Below are 21,798 nucleotides of genomic sequence, written 5' to 3' on the forward strand. Positions count from 1 at the left end.
GCAACGCAAGAGACTGAGGCAGTGGAATTGTAGGTTCGAGGCCAGCATCAGCAACTTAGCAGGCCCCTGTCTCAAAATAAAAAAAAATAAGGAGACTGAGGGTGTACCACAATAAATAAATAAGTAAATCAGTAAATTTTATATAACATGTTTTCTAATTATAATGGATTATAATGGAATCAAATGAAATCCATGACTGAAAGACAAGAGGGAAATCTCCAAACACTCGGATATGAAGCAACACATTTCCAAACAATCCATAGGTTAAGAGGAGGTCTCAATGTAAATTTTTTTTAAAAGTGAAACTGAATGAAAATTAAGATTCCAAATATGGGAGAGAGAGCTAAAGGAGTGTTGAAAGAAAACCATGGCACCAAGTGCTTACAGAGGAGAACAAGCCAATCTAAGTTTTTACCTCAAGAAATCAGAAAAAGGAGAATAAAAGAAGCTCAAACAAGAAAGAAGGAAACAATATAGATAATAGCAGAAATCAATAAAATGGAAAGTAGAAAAATCAGTGAACAGAGCTGATTCTTTGAAAAAAATCAATAAAATTGATGCACTGCTATTTATTTATTAGTAAGTCTAATAAATATGGGAAGAAATGGGCAAAAGATACAAATCTCCAGAACCAACCTTGAAAGAGGATACAACTACAGAATGTGCAACCTTTAAAAGAATAATGTGGGAAACTACAGACAACTGTATGCTCATAAATTTCATAGTTTAGAAAAAATGGAGCAATTCCTTAAAAGCCACTATCAAAATTCAATCAAGAGTAAATAGTCTGAATAGTCACACAACCATAAAGAAATCAAATTCATAATTTAGAAGTTTTCAAAAAGGAAACTCAGGTCTAGATGATTTCCCTAGAAATTTCTACCAAACATTTAAAGAGGCAGCGTCAATTTTACACAATATATTCCAGAAAATAAAAAAAGGAGGGATTTCTTCCATTGACATCTTATGAAACTAGTATTATCATGATATCAAAACCAAAGACAGTAGCAAATATTAGTAAATCAAACCTGCTATGTAGGAAAAGAATCACACATAGTGATCCATCAATAAAATTTATCACATCAGTTTGCTAACCAAGGAGCATTGTAAGAAATCATTTGAAAAGATATGCTATGTCCATGGATTGAACAACTCAACACAGTAAAGAGATCAGTTTTCCCTAAGTTTGTTCTGTAGTTTCATGCCATTTCCTATCAAAATCTCAGCAAGGTGTTTTGTTGACATTGGCAAGTTTATTCTAAAATTAATATGGAAAAGCAAGTCCCTAGAATACCTAAGTTGGTCTTGAAAAAGAAGAGTAAATTGGAATACTGGGGAATGATATGGGTCAAATTATATTGTCATATTGTGTGCATGTACATTTATGTAACAACATATCCCACCATTATGTACAACTATAATGCACCAATAAAAATGTGGAAAAATAAGAATAATAATTTGAAAAGACTGTGCCTAATATTGAGGCATTTTAGCATTTTATATAGCTATTGTCATCAAAACAGGGTGGTATTGGTAAGGGAGTGTACATATAAATCAAGGGAATTGAAAAGAGAACCCAGAACCCAACCCAGAAATAGATCAATTTTTTTTTTTTTTTTTTGGTACTGAGGATTGACCCCAGGGACATTCAACCACTGAGCCATATCCCCAGCCTTTTTAAAAAATCTTTTATTTAGAGACAGGGTCTCACTAAGTAACTAAGTTGCTGAGGCTGGCTTTGAACCCATGATCCTCCTGCCTCAGCCTCCCAAGTCTCTGGAATCAACACGTTTAAAAAAATTTTTTTAGTGCATTATAGTTATACAAAATAGTGGATTTCATTGTTACATATTCATAAATGCATATAACAGTTTTCTCCATTTCAATCCCCACTACTCCCTCTTTCCCTCCCCCACCCCACATCCCTTTCCTCTACTCTATTGGTCTTCTGTTTATTTTCTTAATCGGTGCATTATAGTTATCTATGTATAATTGCAATGAATTGTGATTCATACATGCACATACCATAATTTGGTCAACTTTATTCCCCAGTTCCTTCCTTTTCCCTCTTCTCTTTGCCCCAACCCTTTGCAACTTCTGCACCATTGACCTCTCTTCTCTTGTTGAGAGGTTGTTTTTATATTTGTTCTCTAGCTTCCACATAAGACAGAAAACATTCAATCCTTGACTTTCTGAGTCTGGTTTATTTGGCATGATGTTCTCCAGTTCCATCTATTTACCAGCAAAGGACAATTTCATTCTTCTTTTAAAAATATGGAACACTTCACAAATGTGTCATCCTTGGGCAGAGACCATGCTGATCTTCTCTGCATTGCCCAATTTTAGTATATGTGTTGTCAAAGCAAGCACTGTTCAACTGATTTTCAACAAAGGTGTAAAAGCAGCTCAGTGGAGGAAAGCTAACCCTTTAAAAATATGATGCTGGAGGAACTGGAAATCCATAGCCCAAAACAATAACCTCTATATAAACTCCACACTTTGCACAAAAGTAACTCAAAACAGATCGTGGGTTTATGTGTGTTTTTGTCAGTTTTGCATTCCTGTGTCCAAAAGGTGTGACAAGAAGAACTAGGAGTAGGGAAATTTTATTTTGGTTCATGCTTTCGGAGGTTCAGTCCATTGCTGGCCAACTTCCTAGCTCTGGGCCCAAGATGAGGCAGAACATCATGGTGAAAGGGTGTGGTGGAGGAAAGCAGCTCTGGACACGACAACTAGGTAGCAGAGAGCGCTCTGCTCACCAGGGACAAAATATAAACCACAAGGCATGCCCCCACCTCCAGCCACACCCTATCTGCCTATAGTTACCACCTAGTTAATCCATATCAGTGGAGTAATCTACTGGTTAAGTTACACATCTCATAATCTAATCGCTTCACCTCTGAAACTTCTTGCATTGCCTCACACATGAGCTTTTGGGGAACACCTCATATCAAACCATAACAATGTGTAAAATACAAAATTATAAAGAATTAGAAAAATAGAGAAGAAAATCTTTGGAATATAAGGCTGAGCAAAGAGTTCTTAGACCTGATACCAAAAGCACAATCCATAAAAGGAAAGATTGACAAAGTGGACTTCGTCTTAGACTACTTAGGCTACTACAGTAAAATACTGTGCAGTGAATGTCTTCAACACCAAATATTTATTTCTCACAGTTCTGAGTCTTAGAAGCTTCAGACCAAAGTGCTATCATTGGTGTCTGGTGAAGGCCAGCTTCCTAAGTTGAAGACAATTCCTCCTCACTGTGTGCTCGCCTAGCCTTCCCTCAGAGCATGCTCATGAAAAAGAAAGAGACAGAGAGACCTGCCTCCTCTTAAACAGACACTAATCCCATCACGAGGCTCCTATTCTCATGACCTGACCTAGACCAATTTAGTTCCAAAACCTTGTTTCCTAACCATTGCATTGGTATTAGTATTAAATCAACATATGGATTTTGAAGGGACACAGACTTCATCAAAGTTAAAAACTTTTGCACCATAAAAACACATGCTAGCCAGGTGCATTGGCACACACTTATAATCCCAGCAACTCAGGAGGCTAAGGCAAGAGGATCACAAGTTCCTGGCCGGCCTCCTCTACTTAGTGAGACCCTGTCTCAAAATTAAAAAAAAAAAAAAGAAAGAAAGAAAAGGACTGTGGCTTAGTGGTGAAGTGCCCATAGGTTCAATCCCCACAAAAGAAAAACAAAACAAAACACATGGAAAGCAGGTGAAAAGATAAACTGTAGACTTGGAAGAGAAAATTTTTGCAAATGATATTCTAACTGATATCAGACTTTGTAAAAACCTCCAAAAACTTAACAGAAAAAAAAAAAAATCAAAACAAACCATTCCAATTAAAAATTGGGCAAAAGACTCAAATAGATGTTTTCTTGGAGAGACACATGAACCATGTTCAATAAGATAAATGCAAATCATTAAGATATCACTATACACCTAGGAAACTAAAAAGTTTAAAGAGAAAGAAATAGTGGTAAGTAAATGTAGGCAAGGAAACAGAAAAGGATATAACTAGGCAAACAGTTGGCAATTATTAAAAACTAAGCAGGGGACTACAACACAATCCACAGGTTGTTTCTTGGGTCCAGTCTCTTCTCAAATACGTGCTTTGTAGATATTTTCCTCCCTGCTCTGCTTTTTCTGATCATTTTCTTGACAATGTGTTTTTGATGACAAAAGTCTAATTTTTACCTGTTATTCTCTTTTATGAATATTATTTTATATATATAGAAACTTTTTCTAACCTAAGATTGAGAGGACATTCCCTTATGATATTTAAGCTATTATGACTTTAGTCTTTTGTTTAACAATATGATTCATATTAATTTTTGTGTATGGTGTGAGATAAGGGGTCAAAATTCTGTTTTTCCCCTCCAAAAGGTTATTCATTGGTTCCAACACTTACTTGTTGAAAAACTTTTTTTCATCCATTGGATTGATGGCATCTTTGTTAAAAACCAGTGTATTTTTAGGTTCTCTATCCAGTTCTACTGTTTGTCTATCCTTGTGCTAGTACCACACAGTCACTATAGTTTTATAGTGAATCTTGAAGTCAGGTGCAGTAGCTCTTCCAACTTTGTTCTTTTTCAAAGTCATCTTAAAAATTCTAGATCCTCTGTATTCTCATGTAGATTTTAGAAGCAGCTTGTCCATTTTTACCAAAAAGTAATTGGCATGATTATGATCATAATCTATAGGTCAATTTGATGGGATTAACATATTAATATATTATAGACCGAGTCATTCAATTTATAAGCATGATATATCTCCATTCATTTAGTTCTCCTTTAATTTTGTTAGCAATAGACTGTCATTTTCAGGGTAGAGGTCTTGCACATCTTTTGTTAAATTCCTAAGTATTTTATATTTTTGATGCTGTTGTTACTGAAATTGTTTTTAGATTTTACTTCCAATTGTTTGGTACTAGTATATACAAAAATACAATTAATTTTTATATTAACTTTGTATCCTACAGGCTCACTGCATTAATTTATTAGTTACTATAATAGTTTTGTAGATTCTTTGTGATCTTTTTTGTATAAGCAATCAGGTCTTCTGTAAACACTGACAGTTTTACTTATTCATTCTGATTTTTATGCTTTATTTCTTTTTAGTGTCTTATTGCAATAACAAGTCATCCAATATAATGTTGAATGGCAATGGTGAAAATGAGTATTCTGCCTTGTTCTCAATTTTAGGAGAGTATCATTTATTAGTTCATCATTAATTATGATTTGGCTATAAATTTTTCATGGAAAGCATTTGTCGAGTTTTAGGAGTTCCCTAATTTTTGAAGTTTTTAGCATAAATGACTGTTTCTTAAGCTATGGAAATAATTGTATTTTTTCTCTTTGATTACATAATAGGAAAAAAATTGTGGTTTTTGTATGTTAAAGCATTTTTGCATTCCTAAGCAAAATTCTACTTTGTTATGATATCTTATGCCTTTTTTATAGTGCTAGATTCAATTTGCAAATAGTTCTTTGAGGATTTTGGAGAAAATTATTTTTAAACCATCATAATGGAATTTAACTATTAGGCTTGAGTTCAAACCCACTGAGACCTTCTATCGCAGTTGTTCATAGGCATTAGTAACTAACCTCCTGGACTGAAAGATGTTATATCTTTTTGTTGAGTTCTGCTCCATGTTCAAGATGAGAGAGATTTTTGGAAGTTCATTGTAGTTGTCAATCAGATACCAGTGAAATTAATGGTTAAATGTATTTCTCATCTTTTAGTTTCATCATTTAATTTCAAATAAGGTTATTCATAATTCAAATCACTGACATTATTCAGAAATTTGTGTGATGAAATGAATCTTAATTTTATTGAAGCATTGATTAATAGTAGTTTTTGGTTCAATGTTTTTATGCCTAGAAATTAAAATCAACTTTTAAAGTAAAATTTCTCTTATTATTTTTGTGAAGCCTGACTAATAAGTTCTTAATTTTTCAAAAAAATCTATTATAATAAGACCTTGGATTTATAGGTAATATAATTATCAAATTATTAATCATAAATAATCAATGTAGCTCTATAAGCTCTTATACTTCAAGCAATAAATAAATGCTTATGGCTTTAAATACATATAATTTATTCCTATTCACTTATTTTTAAGTGCTTTTTATTCTAGAGACAAATCTGTTTTTCTTCTAATTCACATTCAATATTATAACTCATATTTTCATAATAGTTTCTACAGTGAAATAGTTTTAAGTGCTACTCTTTCATTGCTTAGGGTTTTTTAAAATTCTCCTTTTTAATTTGCACAAATGATAAAAAATAATATGGTTTTTCATTCCACAGGTTAATAAACAGAAAGAAGACATGGAGGTTAGAAGAAAGTATGACAGTGTAAGTGTCAGGGTTTTCTATTTAATCAATCTCCCCCGCCCCGCCCCCCACCCCTGACCGGCCATCTATTCTGTGCTTCTCTTCTCTTGGTATCTGGATTAGAGAATCTATAGTACTCTACTGAGGTTTTTCACTATTCAATGTTGAGTTTAAAAGAAAAAAAAATGCTTGCAAGTGGAGCAAGAGGTGTGAATGGGAGACCAGGAGCTGATTGTTGAGCATAGCTGGGGGAGAGACAGTAAGCCAAGGAACCAGCCAGCCATGTCAAAGTGTGGTCCTGTAGATTGCCCCTCTGGCCCCACACCCTACCCTTCCTTCCTACCTCCTACTCCCCTTCCTCCAGTCCACCTCACCCCATTCCATGAGGACCCCACCTTCCCAGGTGCTTCCAAAGCACACCAGTCTGTTGGCATGTGTGTCTTGGAATGCTAGGATTCATGGGGGTAGTAGATACTTGAACCCAGGCTGCACATTGAGCCAGGCCAGGGCAGGCCCTGGAATTGGGAGCAAGAACAGAGTCAGGCCCTTTGGGACTGAAAACTTCAACTCAGAGATTCCAGGGGAGGGAAGAGAGTGGATCTGAGGAATGACATGAGAATAACCAGGTTGGTTCTTTTTGTGTGTCAGAACCTGAAATCAGGCAGGGGAAGAGAAGCCTCTTTGTCCCCATGGCCCTCCTATCCTGGGACTTTATCCAGGAGTACGACACCTTTGAGGCCATACTCTGCTGCTGTTCGTAGTACATCACCTGTTGGGACAAAAAAAGCAAAGGTTTCAAAGAAAATTCCAAAGGAAGAGCCTTCTCAAGAGGTAAGAATGCTTACATAGTCCCCCACCCATGACATCTGCGTGTGCACAGGGCACCTGTCCTGTGAGCACTAACACAGCTGCTGCCTCACACCTCACTGTCCAGCATCAACCAGGCTGACCATCTGAACACACCTGAGTCTCACCTAGGTCTGGTTGTTAACCAGCATGCCCGTTTTAGGCTCTCCCAAGAGGATGTCAGCATTTCTAGGAAGTGAGGGAGAAAAAGCCGCTTGTTGACTGGGTTGTAACAAAGGGAAGTTTTAGGATTCTTCGCACCGGAGCAGACGGTCATCATCTCTCTTGCCAGGTTGCATGTTTCCTTTTCAACAGGGGAGTTCTGTTCTGCAGCAGTGATTTCAAGCTTGTGGGATAAAAAGGTTGTTGACTGGATGAGCTGGCTGTGTCTACACATGCCCATTCTTGAAATGCCAGGTTCAAAGGTCCTTGAACAGATTCTGGAGGCTCTTCTGAAAAATAACTTAAGCACTTAGTTATTTAAGAAATTTTTGTCTGGGTGTGTCCAGGGCTTAGCTGGTTTCCAGGGGCTCCAGTCTCATGCCTTGGACTTATTGAGCCTGTGGTGAGGCAGGATGTCATCCCAGAAGTCTAAGTGGGTGTCCATGAATCCAGTCATGGTGGCAGGGGTCTGAGGTCTGAGGCTGTAGATGAGATCTGGAAGGGCTGCAGAGTGGGGTGAGCAACTAGGGCAAAGCAGCTGAGCCTCCCATCTCAAAGTCCCAGCAGCAGGGGGCAGCTGCAGCAGAAGGCGCCCCAGTCTCCACAACAACCCCAAGGCTGGAATGGAGTCCAGCTCAGAAGCTCCAGTCCTGGATTTACAGGTAGATGCTGAGGAACCAAAGTCAGAGGCACAAGGGACGGAGATACCTTCTGAGCTTCCCACTGAAAAGACACCAAAAAAGGAAAGACGAAGATGACTTAGGATCTCTGAAGAGGTGTTGTTTCAATGGGTTTTTCTCTAGTGCCACACTCTTTTCTTCTGACTGTAATGATTGTTTTCTGGATTCTTCCAGAGCTTAACAGTACATTTTGTCAGCTGGAGAAACTCTGAAGTTAATGTGTAACAATAAGTAAAAATTGGACTTGGGGAGGGGAAGATGGCCTAAGCTGGGATTTACATCTTTATATTAATTGACTCGATTTTAAAGTGAAATATATTTTTCTAGTTCATTACTACTATTATCCTATCATTATAGAATACACATACATTATACATTATTGTTAACAGCATTTCTATTCTTGTAAGTTCTCTTATATATGCGGCTTATTGTTCAGTGTATATTAACTCTATAAATACACACTCCAGTTATAATTTTTTCTGCTTCTGTCTTTAAATATCTAACTCTATTGATGTAGCTGGGCCTCTTAAAAATTATCTTTAAAGGGTTTTACAGTATTTACTATGTGTAAATGACCAAATGGAGAGCTTGCAGGAACTTTTTACATCAGTCATTTAACTTATCTCATTAATCATACTTATTTTTTGAAATCTGTGTCATTCGGTGGGAACAGGGCACATGGTGCACACAGCAGAGCACTCAGTGATAAACTGAGTGTTTAGTCAGTCTGAAAAACATGATATGAACATCGCCGTCTGATTTTTATGTATGAAAGATTTCACAACATAAAATTTGTATTTGCACAGTGCCCTTGGGTAAGGTTTATTTTTTGATATCTATAAAACGTTTCAAATACTACGGTTTCATGTATCAAGGTTAAGTTTGATTCCCAGGTTTTCTTCCCCCTCCCAACCCTACCCTAAGTAATTAGTTAATTAAGGTTGCACCCAGCAAGTGCTTCCCTGGAAGACTTCTGAGCTTCCATGAGGTAACCTGGTCTATATGGATGGAACATATGGTGTGTGCTTAGATCTGCAGAAAGCATCAGGGCCCTCTGTGTGGGAAATGGGACAAGGGACAAAGTCAATTGTGTTCCCATTCTTAGAGTTCTCGCAATAAAGCAATTTGTCCAGAACAAAAGACTTTAGCAAAAGCTCTAGAATGTTATTTTTAATATTCAAGCAATGTTCAGTAAAATATTTTTGCAATAGTTTTGTGATTATGAACATTGTCAGCCTGCAAGCTAGTAATTTTTTAGAAAATTATTATCACAGGGTATAGAATTATTATTATAGGCCAGGCCGGTAAAGGAAAAAAATCTTTGCCTTCTGAAATTTACAATTCCTCTCCATTCCACACTTTTGTTTGGTTAAATTGCATGGGAAATTTAAGATAAACTGTAACAAGGAAGAAAATTATATAAACTGTTCATTGTTTCCATTCCATTCCATTCTTGGCCTGGCTTGATAAATCAAGCTGTTAATGGTTTTTCAGAGCAATGTGAGGAAGGCAGCCCTTTGCTCATTCTTGATCTGGCAATGCTGAGCTATCAAATAATACAGAGATAGGACGATCTCTGAGGATGCATGGATGGTCCTCAGAGGCTGGCAAAGGCTGTGGACTGTGTTTTGATAAGCTATGTTGACACAAAAGAATTTCACTTATCATACTGGATTTTTGTTTCATTAGCATGAATAACTTGAAAACGTAGAGATAATTGAAATCATATGCACAGTTACTTGTTTTATTTTAAAATCAAAATTTTCATTTGCCACTAAAATGAATTCATCTTTAGGTTCTGATCTCATAGAGACCAAACTTGAAAAACTGAGCAATATCCTATTTAAAATTCAACTGAAAGGTAACTCTTCTACATTATTTTATTTGGGGAAGTTAAACAATGAATTAAATATATACTTTCTAAATATTTGTAACTGAAACTATTTTAGTGAAAATAATATTTGTTGCTCAAATGAAAAATATTATTTGTTGAAAATCACTTGAGGGATTTTGTGATTTTTCTCTATTTTGCTGAAAAAATCATGACATTTTATTTGCGAAGTTCATATTATTTAGTATAATTTAAATTAAGCACTAAAGACTGTTGTGGAAGTCAGGAAGAGATAAATTTGAGATTTGGATAATTTCTTGTTTTTCCCCACATACTCTCAGTAGTGGGCAGATGCTAGGTTCTGACTGTATGTGACATTGACTTGGTGGTAACACAAGTGTCATGCTGGACATGCAGGGACCCATTTTACCCCCCATGACATGGTGCTGCTTTGTTCCACTTATCTGGGCTTCAGCTGTGGGTTTCGCTCCAGTTCCCACTGGGAGCTGAGGCTAGCCCTGGACACTAGGTCATTTGCCTAGTCTTGGGTCTTTCTCCCCAGAAGACTGAGCATTTGACATGCTGTCACTCATCCAGATTGCCATTATTGCTCATGCCGATGCTGCAGCGTGGTGCTGTGTGCTGTGAACTGCTTCAGTATCAATGCTTGCCAGAGACAAGCCAAAGAAGGCAACACCCTTTTGACATGGGCAGGGGACTATGGGCCAACCCCTTTGGAATCTAGTTCTACCAACTTGTCAGTTTCTCCAATCCTGGTATCTTCACCCCCAGATTCTCCAGATCCTGCCTTTCTCCTAGAATCCTAGAAACTCATCTATAGAAGTTAAAACACATCCATATTTTTCTTTAGAATTGATAGTGGTTCTTAAACTCTTCTTCATTGAATGCCCTCTCTGTTCTCTTTTCCTTAATGCAAAGAGCCAGGCAGTGTGGCACATGCCTGTAATCCTAGTGGCTCAGAAGGCTGAGGCAGGAGGATTATGAGTTCAAAGAGAGCCTCAGCAACTTGGTGAGGCTCTGTCTCAAAATAAAAAATAAAAAATGGGCTGGGGATGTAGCTCAGTGGTTTAGTACCTCTGGGTTCAATCACTGTTTCCAAAACAAACACAAAACAAAAAAGAAAACTGAGCTTATCAAGGTAATTTGCTTTGCTTTATTTATTTATTTATCATATGTATATATATACACACACATATATATGTATGTATGTATATATGAACAAACTCAGATAATCACTAATATCTCACTGAACTGATTGGATGCTAGGTAAATACAAAGAGTTAAATTTTATTAGTCTATGTAGCTTAATTAAGGAGCAAAGGTACACCTTTAAGCTTTCACAAATCTTTAAAATAACTTCAGGATCTACTTCACCAGTGTCAGTGTGGGAATCATTTCTTTGTTGAATGTACACACACACACACTTCAGTCACCAGATTAACTATGGTCCATAATAATCATCACACATTCATTGTAAATAACTCCTTTTCTCTTCCTGAACTGGAATGGAAAATGTACTTAAAGATACGGAATAGAAAAAAGAATTATCTATAACCAATGCCATGAATGTTATGTACTCCAGTTGATCCAGTAGTTGAGGATATTCGGTGAGCATTTAAATTCATGCTACCAGATCGGGACATGAGCCTAAACAACCTCAAGTATAAATCTGATGGTTTATTTCTCTTGTTGAGAATATTCAAGTGGATTCCAATCAAAATATTTGACATTTCCATCTGGTTCACATTAAGTGAATCATAAGCATATTTTCAAGGTAATTTTAAAAATTAAGATTAATAAGATATCAATACAGAGATTGAGATTCTTATACAACCATTGGAAAAGTTAGAACAGAATCTTAAAAAAATAACAAAAAAGATTTCATACTGAAGTGCCCAAACAGCTGGTTGATAAGTACTTAATAATCTGCTGCAATTTGTAGAAACCTCTGGAAGTCTCCCACTAAATAGCTTAGTCTTCAGCAATAAAGAGAGTCTTCTTGAGAACTCTCCAAAATGCTACTATAAAACTCATATCTATCCACGCATCTTGCTCCAATTGCCTTTGGATAATCCTTTCCAAGGTTTCCGTAAAAGGTACAGTTTTATACTTCAAAAACATTGAAAGATATTTTCAGTGTAACAAATTCATATAATTTGTCTGGGCAAGATTGGTATTTGATGCCAATTAGGCCATTTCTGGAGCTTTAATTGCTTTGTGCAGATCTAAGTTTCTGTCTGATATCATATTCTCTCTTTCTTCTGGTCTTCTGGCAACAAATTCTTGGTTGTTGCTTGTGTATGAAAAATAGTCTTGATTTCAACTTCATTTTTTAAAAAATTTTTTGGTTGTTGATAGGCTTTCACTTTATTTATTTATATGTGGTGCTAAAAATTGAACCCAGTGCCTCACACATGCTAGGCAAGCTCTCCACGGCTGAGCAACAACCCCAACCCCTCACCTTCATTTTTGAAACCTATTTTTATGAGTACAGAAGTCTGGGTTGAGAGTTTTATTTTCTTATAATAGTTTAATGATGTGACACCATTGTCTTTTGGTTTACATAGTCTCTGACAAGAACCCTGCTGTACATTTTGTTTCTATGTCTAAAATGTGTCTTTTATTTTGGAATGACTTCAAGAGTTTATCTTTGCTTTCTATTTATCCTGATTCAGTTTCTTGAATTTGTGGCTTGATGTCTTTCATTAACTTCTGGCTGTAATCTTCAATTATGTTTTTGCCTTCAAATACAATCATGTATCACTTAATACTGGGAGTATGTTCTGAGAAATGTATTGTTAGATGATTTTGTTGCTGCATAAACATCATGAAGTATGCTTACACAAATTTAGATGATATAGGTTTCTATAGACCTAGTTCATATGTGACGTGTGCAGCACCCCTACCATGGACCAAAGAATCATTACATGGCACATGACTGTATCTATGTTAGATTATTTGATATTTTTCCAGATTTCTTTTATGATCTGCTCATTCATTTCAAATTACTTTTTTCTGTTTCAGTTTGAGAAATTTAAAAAAAATCTATCTCTAAATTCAATGATTGTTTTCCTCAGCTGTATAGAGCCTACTGATAAGTCCACTAAAAAATTCTTCATTGTTATCTCTATTCTTGTCTTTTATTTCTAGTGTTTCCATTTTACTCTTTTTAACATTTCCTGCCTCTCTGATAAAATTCAGGTTACTCAAGTGCGACCTCAAGTTTCTGGTAAGCTCAACTGTTTTGGTAGTTTACCTTGGACTTTTCTTGTTGTTAGTGTTGAAGTGGCATGTTTTGCTTTCTAAGTAAGAGCCAGATGTCTGAAATTTTTATATATAAAACAGATCCATATTCACTCTACAAAATGGGCTCAAGAAAGAAATGTCAAAAGAAAAAAGCAAAAAAGAAACCCTGGTACCCAAAGATAGCCATTAAAAACCTCTTGTGAGATCTAAGGAGGCGCGACTGGTCGACAGGGGTGCGCTTCCAGCAGAGCCGTCCCGGTGTCCCTGAGCTCCAGGACTGACCCCCGGTCGGCTTGTGCCCTTTGCTCTTAGCGTCGTCCCCACCAGTTGCCTGAATTGGAGGTACCAAGAAACTGATAATGTTTCCTTGAATTTTCTTCTTCAGTGGCTCTCATTCATCTTAATGAATCTTAATGTCATTCATCTTAATGTCATCTTAAGCGAGATGCTGGCATATTTTGGTGTTCCCATAGACCAGGTTTTACTGATTTGGGAAAATAAAGACTATGGATCAGCTCGGAGTATTGTTCGTATCATTGGGAAAATGCTTCCTTTAGAACCTTGTCGAAGACCTGCTTTTGAGAACTAGTACATGAAAAAATGAAGAAAAGGAAAAAAATTGAATTTTTCCATCCTTTACAACTAGTTTTGGATCCATTGTTATCAGCTGAAAGACACAACAAACCAGTGAAAAATGATCTGCCTGGAAGTAAAGCTGCAATTAAAAACATGGCTGCCCTTGAAGATGAGCTTACTTTTCTTCGCTCTCAGATTGCAGCAATTGTGGAAATGCAGGAACTAAGAAATAGAACACATTCTGGCTCCTTTGACATGAACAAGAAACCCAGTGATATGGGACAAATGCCATCACTGGGGACAGCTGCACTGAGTGTGGAACCAGATCAGTTTCCAAGGACAGTGCTCTCTCCTCCTCCTCCACTGCCCACTCCCTCCTCAGTTTTCTTCTCTTCAGCCCTTCAAGTTTTCCTCCTATACAACCAGGATGTACTGATATTTGTGACTCAGATAATCCAACAGCTGAAATAAAAAAACAGCACCCTGATGCTATTAAGACCAGTCGTAGTCATCATTCAAAAACCCAGAGAAATACAGATGTTCCAAACATGTTGGACGTTCAAAAGGATATGAATAAGGTCAAGCTTCGTGCTGTTGAACGGTCACCTGGTGGTAGACCCATTCATAAGAGGAAAAGACAAAGTTCACATTGGGATCCAGTGTCCTTAATATCACATGCACTTAAACAGAAATTTGCATTCCAAGAAGATGACTCCTTTGACCAAGAAAATAGATCTTGGGAGTCTTCTCCATTTTCTAGTCTGGAAGCTTCAAGGTTTGGAAATCACATTTCACAGTCAGAAAGACAGTGATCTGAGGGAAAAACTGATGACGCACAAAAGCTGTTGGCCGAAGTATCGGCAACACAAACTATCTCTACACTTGGAAGGAAAGATGCAGACATATGGCAGCATGTCTTTCACTGCCTTTCAAAGATCATATCCTCTGTCAAGTAACGGTGAATGAAGCCTGTATCCTGGGATGTGTCAGGTCCCAGATCTGAGGAAGACTTCTAAGAACACCTACCTGGTTTTGGAAGATTCTGCAGTTAACTGACTATTGAAGAGAGTTAGGTGTATTGGAGTTTTTCCCCTGTATGTTAACATTATTGAAAGCAGAATATATGCTTCAACAATTGTCCTAAGCAATTCTGACTTCCCAGTTTAAGAGCCTTTGAATCTTTTAAAAATTGGTAGTGATCTGGTTTATGTGACCTTCAGTAACTTGGAGATTTTCAAAGAAGAGAAAATTATAATTTATTTCATTAGGAAATTCATAGTTTTAATCAGAGGGTTGAGCTTTTTGGAACTTCTTCCTGAGATAATAAATTAGTCTTGGACACATATTTTAAGTGATACAAATAGAAGTATTTAAAGAATCTTTTTGACATATTTTGCCTGCACTTGCTATGTAAATATGTATGCCTGACATCTGTTTCCTCTATTACTTATTACATTTATACATTGTTCTTTTGCAAATAGCTTGTACAATAAATGTGTCTTTTGAACATAAAAAAAAACCTCTTGTGAATCAATAAGTGGAATGGATTCAAACTAAAAAGCTTCTCAGCAAAGGAAATAATCAATAATGTGAAAAGAGAACCTACAGAATGAGAGAAAATTACCACACATACCTCAGATAGAGCACTAATCTCCATGATATATAAAGAACTCAAAAAACTGAACACCAAAAAAACAAATAACCCAATCAATAAATGGGTTAAGGAACTGAACAGATACTTCACAGAAGATATACAATCAATAAATATATGAAAAAATGTTCATCATCTCTAGCAATTAGAGAAATGCAAGTCAAAACTACTCTGATTTCATTTCACTCCAGTCAGAATGGTAATGATCAGGAATACAAGGATCAATAAATGTTGGCAAAGATGTGAGGGAAAAGTTATACTCATACATTGCAAATTGATTCAACCACTGTGGAAAACAGTATGGAGATTCCTCAGAAAACTTGGAATGGAACCCCATTTGACCCAATCATCTCTCTCCTAGGTTTATAACCACAGGACTTAAAATCAGCATACTACAGTCATGTAATGCAGCCATATCAATGTTAACAGCAGCTCAATTCACAGTAGCTAAACTATGGAACCATCCTAGTACCCTTCAATAGATGAATGGATAAAGAAAATGTGGTACATATACACAATGGAATATTATTCAGCCTTAAAGAAGAATAAATTTATGACATTTGCAGGTAAATGAATGGAGCTAGAGAATATCATGCTGAGTGAAATAAGCCAAACCAAAAAAACCAAAGACAGAAATGTTTTCTCTGATAAGCAAATGCTAATCCATAATGGGGGATTGGATTATGCAAAGATGTGTGAGGGGAGGGGAAGGGAAGGGATGTGGGGATGGGAAGGACAGTGGAATGAGACGGACATTATTACCCTATATACATGTATGATTACACTATTGGTGTGATTCTGCACCACGTTCAGCCAGAGGAAGAAGTTGTGCTCCATTTGTGTACAGTTTGTCAAAATGTATTCTACTCTCATGTAAAACTAATTAAAACAAATAAAGAAGAAAAGAGAAAAAAAAACTCTTGTGGCCATCCTTTTAGACAAGTCTTGTGACTTTGCACACTCAACACAATATGGGGAACACCATTCCATGCCACTTAATGTCTTTAATCAATTATGTCCAATATTTCACTCACAAAAGTAGCACTATTTGCTTAGCCAATCCCTGTCAATTTATGAGTGCCTTGCTAAGACTCAATTTCTGTTCCTTTCTCTCATACAATGGCTTCATCATCTTTAATAGAGACATTCTCACCATGGAAGTACCCTGATGATAAACTTTTTAGATTGGATAGTTTAATAGAAGAAGTGTATGCTGCTGCTACATATCTGACCATCTTTAGTGAACAGAAGGTCTAGGAAGATCTGAAATTGGATGAGGAGGAAAGCCCACATGGACCTTTGTCATCCTCTGGGCCTTTGAGAAGACACATTTGAGATTTGCACATAGCCCAGACCAGCGTGGATTCTATGGGGCTGAAACATTCAATCATTCTACCAAAGTGATTCACAGCTCCTTGGCAGATCTGCAGGGGAACCCGTGGAGCACATCACATGAGGAAAGTCATCCTATTTTTGAAAGATTTCCCTAGCTTAGTGACTGTTGGAAAACTCACAAGTCTTAACTTCTCTTCCGACTTTTGGCCTCCACAAGAAGTGCTTGATGGTGCACACCCTTATCCTCCAGTTTCTCATCCTCAATGTTCCTAATTCTCAAGTCTTTTCTGCCGAAATTTTAAGTAGGCAAGGCTGGGTCTTCTCTTTCCCTGTGTTTCTAACTCCTCCTCCTTACCTGACCAACTCTCAAGCATGGGCACATTATCCGTGTTCAAAAGTAGCTGTTTGCTTGGAAGGCCTTAAAAAAAAAGGTAATATAAAAGTCCAAATTAGTGACTGTTTTGAGAGGGAAAATCATCTTCATGCTCAGTCAAAAAGATTGTTTTGATAGTAATATATTTAATAGTTTAAATGGAAAGAAGTGAAGAAACAAAAAATTACCTTTCACTTAGCCTGGGAAGAATGGCCAAATTATGTCAAAATGGATTCTCCTGTCATATATAATTAAAAAGAACCAATAAAAAAAAAAAAAAAAAGAATGACCACAATTTCAGAAGTGGGGTGGTCATGTAAAACAGGAGAAATAGAAGAATGGAATGACTCTTGATGAGAAAAAAGAGGACAGGAATGTGTGAGGAATGTGGTAAATCTTACAGTGGTGAATAAACATAATTGTGCTTCTTGTTTTTGCAAACCTAAGTTCTTGACTCTTAATCTTAGAAGATTATTAATTTCTTTTAAAAGTGTCTTTCTTAAGCATTAACAAATTTAAGAAGCATAGATTATGTTATTAATGAATCTTATGAACTTTCAGTTGTAAATCTTCATAAATTCAAAATAAGGTGAGAAGTACTAATCAATTATTCATAATCCCAAATTTGACATTATCTTTATGATTATTTCATTTACATTTCCCTACTTTCATATTCACATTGCTATCTGTGTCCACTTCCATCTATTGTTTAGCAGTCTAGTGTTTGCACCTGTCCATGAAGGGACCACAGATAGACCAGCATGTGTAGTCCAGAGAAAGTGGAATGTCAGCAGCTGACAAAACAAAATGACAGTTTCATGTGGACAGAGCCAGGATTTAAAGCAATGTGCTGTAGCAAAGGGGAAAGTTCACCTCAAACCAAAGAGCAAACACTCCAATCGACATCTGACATCCGGTGTTTTTTTCTTTTTTCCTTCTTCTTTTCAATGAAAAGAGATGCTGTCTTCATCACTATAATTGTATTGTCTTTTGGAGAGTCTGAATAACCATTTGCTTTACAGAAGATATGCTTTAAGCAGTCTTATCTGTAATTATTACATAGTTGATCATTACATGGGAGTCAGAAAAAAGGAGGTTTTAAAATTCAAACTAATTTTTATTGCACATGAATTTAAATCCAAAAGTGAATGACATAAGATAAAATTGTCTTTCTACATAAAAATCATTTTATTTTTATCAATTTGTCTTCCTAATTTTCTGAGCATTAACACTTTAAATTCAGGTTAAGTTTTTTCTTTTAGCATACTGGTAAATGTCCCCCAAAGCTTAGGGCTGGCTCCTACCCCAGTCATCTCCATAGTTTGTTAACCAAATGGTAGTGAACTTGCTCTGTGTTCCTTGTGCCCTGGGCATACAGTCAGTTCAAGCAAACTGTGCAATTTGAGAACAAACAAGGCAAAAGGATCCCAAAATGTGCCTGCCTTGTGTCACATTGACGACCTCACCTTTCTCAGACTTAGGAAAGCCAAGGATAACAAGGGTTTTGTGTCACTTTTGGTAAATTGGTGGTAGAGTGCCTTTTCTCTTTGACCAGTTTTCTGTGATTTGGGAAAATGGGGTCACTGTGCTGGTGGTGATGGGAGATAGTGTGTCCTAGGAAGTTTGAAATAATTTGTATACAATTAAGGTAATAGTTATTTGGGTAGTTCTAGGACCACCAAAGACATCTCCAGAATTGTGGATACTGACAGAGTAGGAGTTTGAGTTAGAGAACTCGGGTTTAGAGCAATGCTCAGGGTCCAGGTTTAGCATTACATCAGACCAAAGGAGTCTTCCATCAGCCTGGGAAAATCAAAACTATAGGTCTGCCGTGTCTGGGGACAGGTTTCCATTTCTGACTTTCTGCTTTTCTCTATCTATAAATTTTATGAACTACCTTACCCAGGGAGCGTCAACAAATAAATGAATGACTTGCAAATTATATCTCTGGGATTATCTTCTCTCCCAAATTCTAGGTCCTTTTCACAATTGCCTATTATGTGTCTTCATCTGAATGGGCCATGGGTACCTCAAACTCAGTGTTTGAATCTGAATTTACCAATTCTTTCCCATTAAAAAAAAAGTCTACAAAGATGGCCCTCTTCCCATTGTTTTTCTTATTTTAGTGAATGATATCATTTTCCATCTAGTTACCAAATGAGAAATTCCAGATAGCTCTGTTCTTGCAAAACAAAAAACAAAAAATCCCATAAATTCTACCTCTTACAGTCTCACTCAAATCTTTCTCCTCTACTTCTACCCTGTTTTGTTTCCTGTTGTAAATTCAGTGCTTAGAATAATTTTGATACATTGTAGACATTTAATAAGAAATTTGTAAATGCAAGAACAAAGAGAACAGAAAAAGCACTTGAGACTGCAGGAAGCAAAAATTTAGGAAACAGGCATGAATTTAAAAGGATTTTTTAAATAAAAATGTTTTTGGAAGATAGTCAAGAGAATCTTTTATCCATAAAGCAAGGACAAGCAGCTATGAAAAAAGAACAGTGTGAGCAAAAAGAACAATTTCTTGGAAATAACAATTTTTTTTTTAAGAAAAAGACAATGAACAAGCAAAATAATAAAATTGACATAGCTTAATACCTAATTAATTTGGAAAACAAAATAAAGTAACTATCTTAGATCATAATGCAAAATGACAGACAAAAATTATGAGAAATATTTAAAGAATAGATACAAGAGGTCTAATACCTCAACTAGGATTTTCTGAGAGCAAAATAGATACAATAGAATCAAGGCAATAATAAAAAGAATAAAAGAACATTTCCATGAGTCCAGAAGGAAAATAACCCAGACATTAATATTCAGATGCAAAGGATCACTAAGTGCTAACTAAGCAGGATTTAGAAAAGAAAAGCAGACCATCTGCCATGTTTTATCCAATCTCAGAAGACATTGATTATAAAATACACCATTATTTTATGTAGCCCTCACAAGGAAACACTGTTGCCAGTCAAGTTATGACATTGATACCAATTGTAAGACATCTCGGTAACAGAGAAGTACTAAGTGGGGGAGGGAATAAGCTTTTTTAAATTGAGGAAACAGGTACACATTGGTGAAATTTTAGATCTCCAAGAATTTAAAAGAGAGGGTGGGAAAGAGTTTAAGTGCAATGGAACAAAAAAAGGAGATTTACATTAATTTTCTCATCAGCAATATTAGTTGTTATAAATAAATTGAGCAGTTTTCAAAAGGAAGAAATAATAGTTTGAACCCTCAGTCTTAGGGTCTTCTACCCAACTGAGCTATCAATTGATCATATGAGCAAAATAAAGACATCTTTGAACTTGTGAAAACAAAGTTTACCATTCACGAACCCTGCATGAAAACCAAAAAACACTAAATACTCTAGCCAAATGTAAAATGAATGAAACATGCAAGGTGATATGGGCACAAGAAATATGGGAACTAAGAATGACTCAAAAGCAAGGAAAAGTTGAAAAAATTAAAAGTTGACACATGATCACTTGGAAGAATCTGGTTTTAGCAGCAAAGTTTGGTAACAAGTATGTCCTCGCTTCTTTAGGATCCAGTTACACGCCTTGGTTCTGTAGGAACATGAACATATTGTAAATGCTATTTATTAGATTTCCATTTTTATAATCAAAGAGGTTAATGAAGCATGGAGACTTTATAGAGAACAATGTTTATAACATTCCTTTTGAAAATGTAAAAAAATAACATTCCATTTGAAAATTGAGAGGTAGAGAGAGAAAAGGGTGTTGATAAAGAAAAAAAAAAGAACAAACAAGTTTCCCATCATGGAGTTAATAAATCAAAATATAGAAATTTATGAATATTAGTCATAATAAAAGCAACCACAGTAAGGGCTAGACACACACAAATTAAAAATGCACTTAGGCAGTGGAGAGAGAGATAGGCAATAAATTGGTGCTCTAATTCCTAATCTCTATTGTGAGGGAGTCCAAATAAATAAAGGTTATTATTTATTTATAGTAATAACCATTAGAAAAACTGAAGGTAATGGCCTAGAGGTATAACTCAGTGGTGGAGAACATGCTTAGCATGCATAAGGCCCTGAGCTCAATCTCTAGCACCAAAAACAAGAGCAAGAGAGAGAAAAAAAGAAAACTCTTAGCTTCTGGGAACTGAGAGTTTTATGTTCATGTATACTATGTAAAATTTATTTTAAAAGTACATATGTGAATGTTCAATCATTAAAATCTGAAGTAATATGAACAAAGTAGTGAATAGGTTGGTATATAGAGATAAATAGTAGCATATATGAAGTACTCAGCGCAGAACAGGCACTCCATAAATTGTAGCTTTTAGGGCTGTTATTACAAATTTTGTTATTTATCCATGTGGCAGCTGATGTCACCTAGATTCTTTTTGTCTGCCCCTTTATAGTCCTTCAGATATACGGAAAGTCAGCTCAAACCTTCACTTGGTGCTTTATAGTGGTCTAAAGCATGCCCCAGGGTTTCTTCTGATGGTTGTCTGGGAGTCTGGGCTCCTTCTTCCACTGAATTACATCAGTCATTGAATCTCATCCTGTTCCATTTGTGCTTTGTTTAATCAGACACTGAATTCCATCCAATTCTACAATTTCTATTAAAACCTCCCACACATATTACACATTTGTATGTGGAAGTTTGTGAAGGTAAGTGACAGGAAGAGGTAACTCTGTGTCACATGGAGCACTGGACATCTCCCTGGGCACTGATCACCAGCAGCCC

General features: G+C 36.2%; 1 protein-coding gene and 1 pseudogene across 6 annotated transcripts in view; both read left to right on the top strand.

Moving 5' to 3' along the window:
• Positions 1–21,798, top strand: part of LOC306641275 (uncharacterized protein C10orf67, mitochondrial) — a 169,159-nt gene that overhangs the window by 110,642 nt on the left and 36,719 nt on the right. For all 5 annotated transcript variants that reach the window (XM_079106336.1, XM_079106332.1, XM_079106334.1 and 2 more), the window contains 2 exons: positions 6,330–6,377; positions 7,005–7,187. In XM_079106336.1, the coding sequence (XP_078962462.1) occupies positions 6,330–6,377; positions 7,005–7,187 (231 nt within the window). The remainder of the gene's footprint in view (positions 1–6,329; positions 6,378–7,004; positions 7,188–21,798) is intronic.
• Positions 13,556–14,583, top strand: LOC306641281 (mitochondrial fission regulator 2-like; annotated as a pseudogene). The gene has a single exon. The product of its transcript is annotated as a mitochondrial fission regulator 2-like (transcript).

Source organism: Sciurus vulgaris (genome assembly GCF_902686455.1).
Source record: "Sciurus vulgaris genome assembly, chromosome: 12".
Classification (NCBI taxonomy): Eukaryota; Metazoa; Chordata; class Mammalia; order Rodentia; family Sciuridae; genus Sciurus; species Sciurus vulgaris.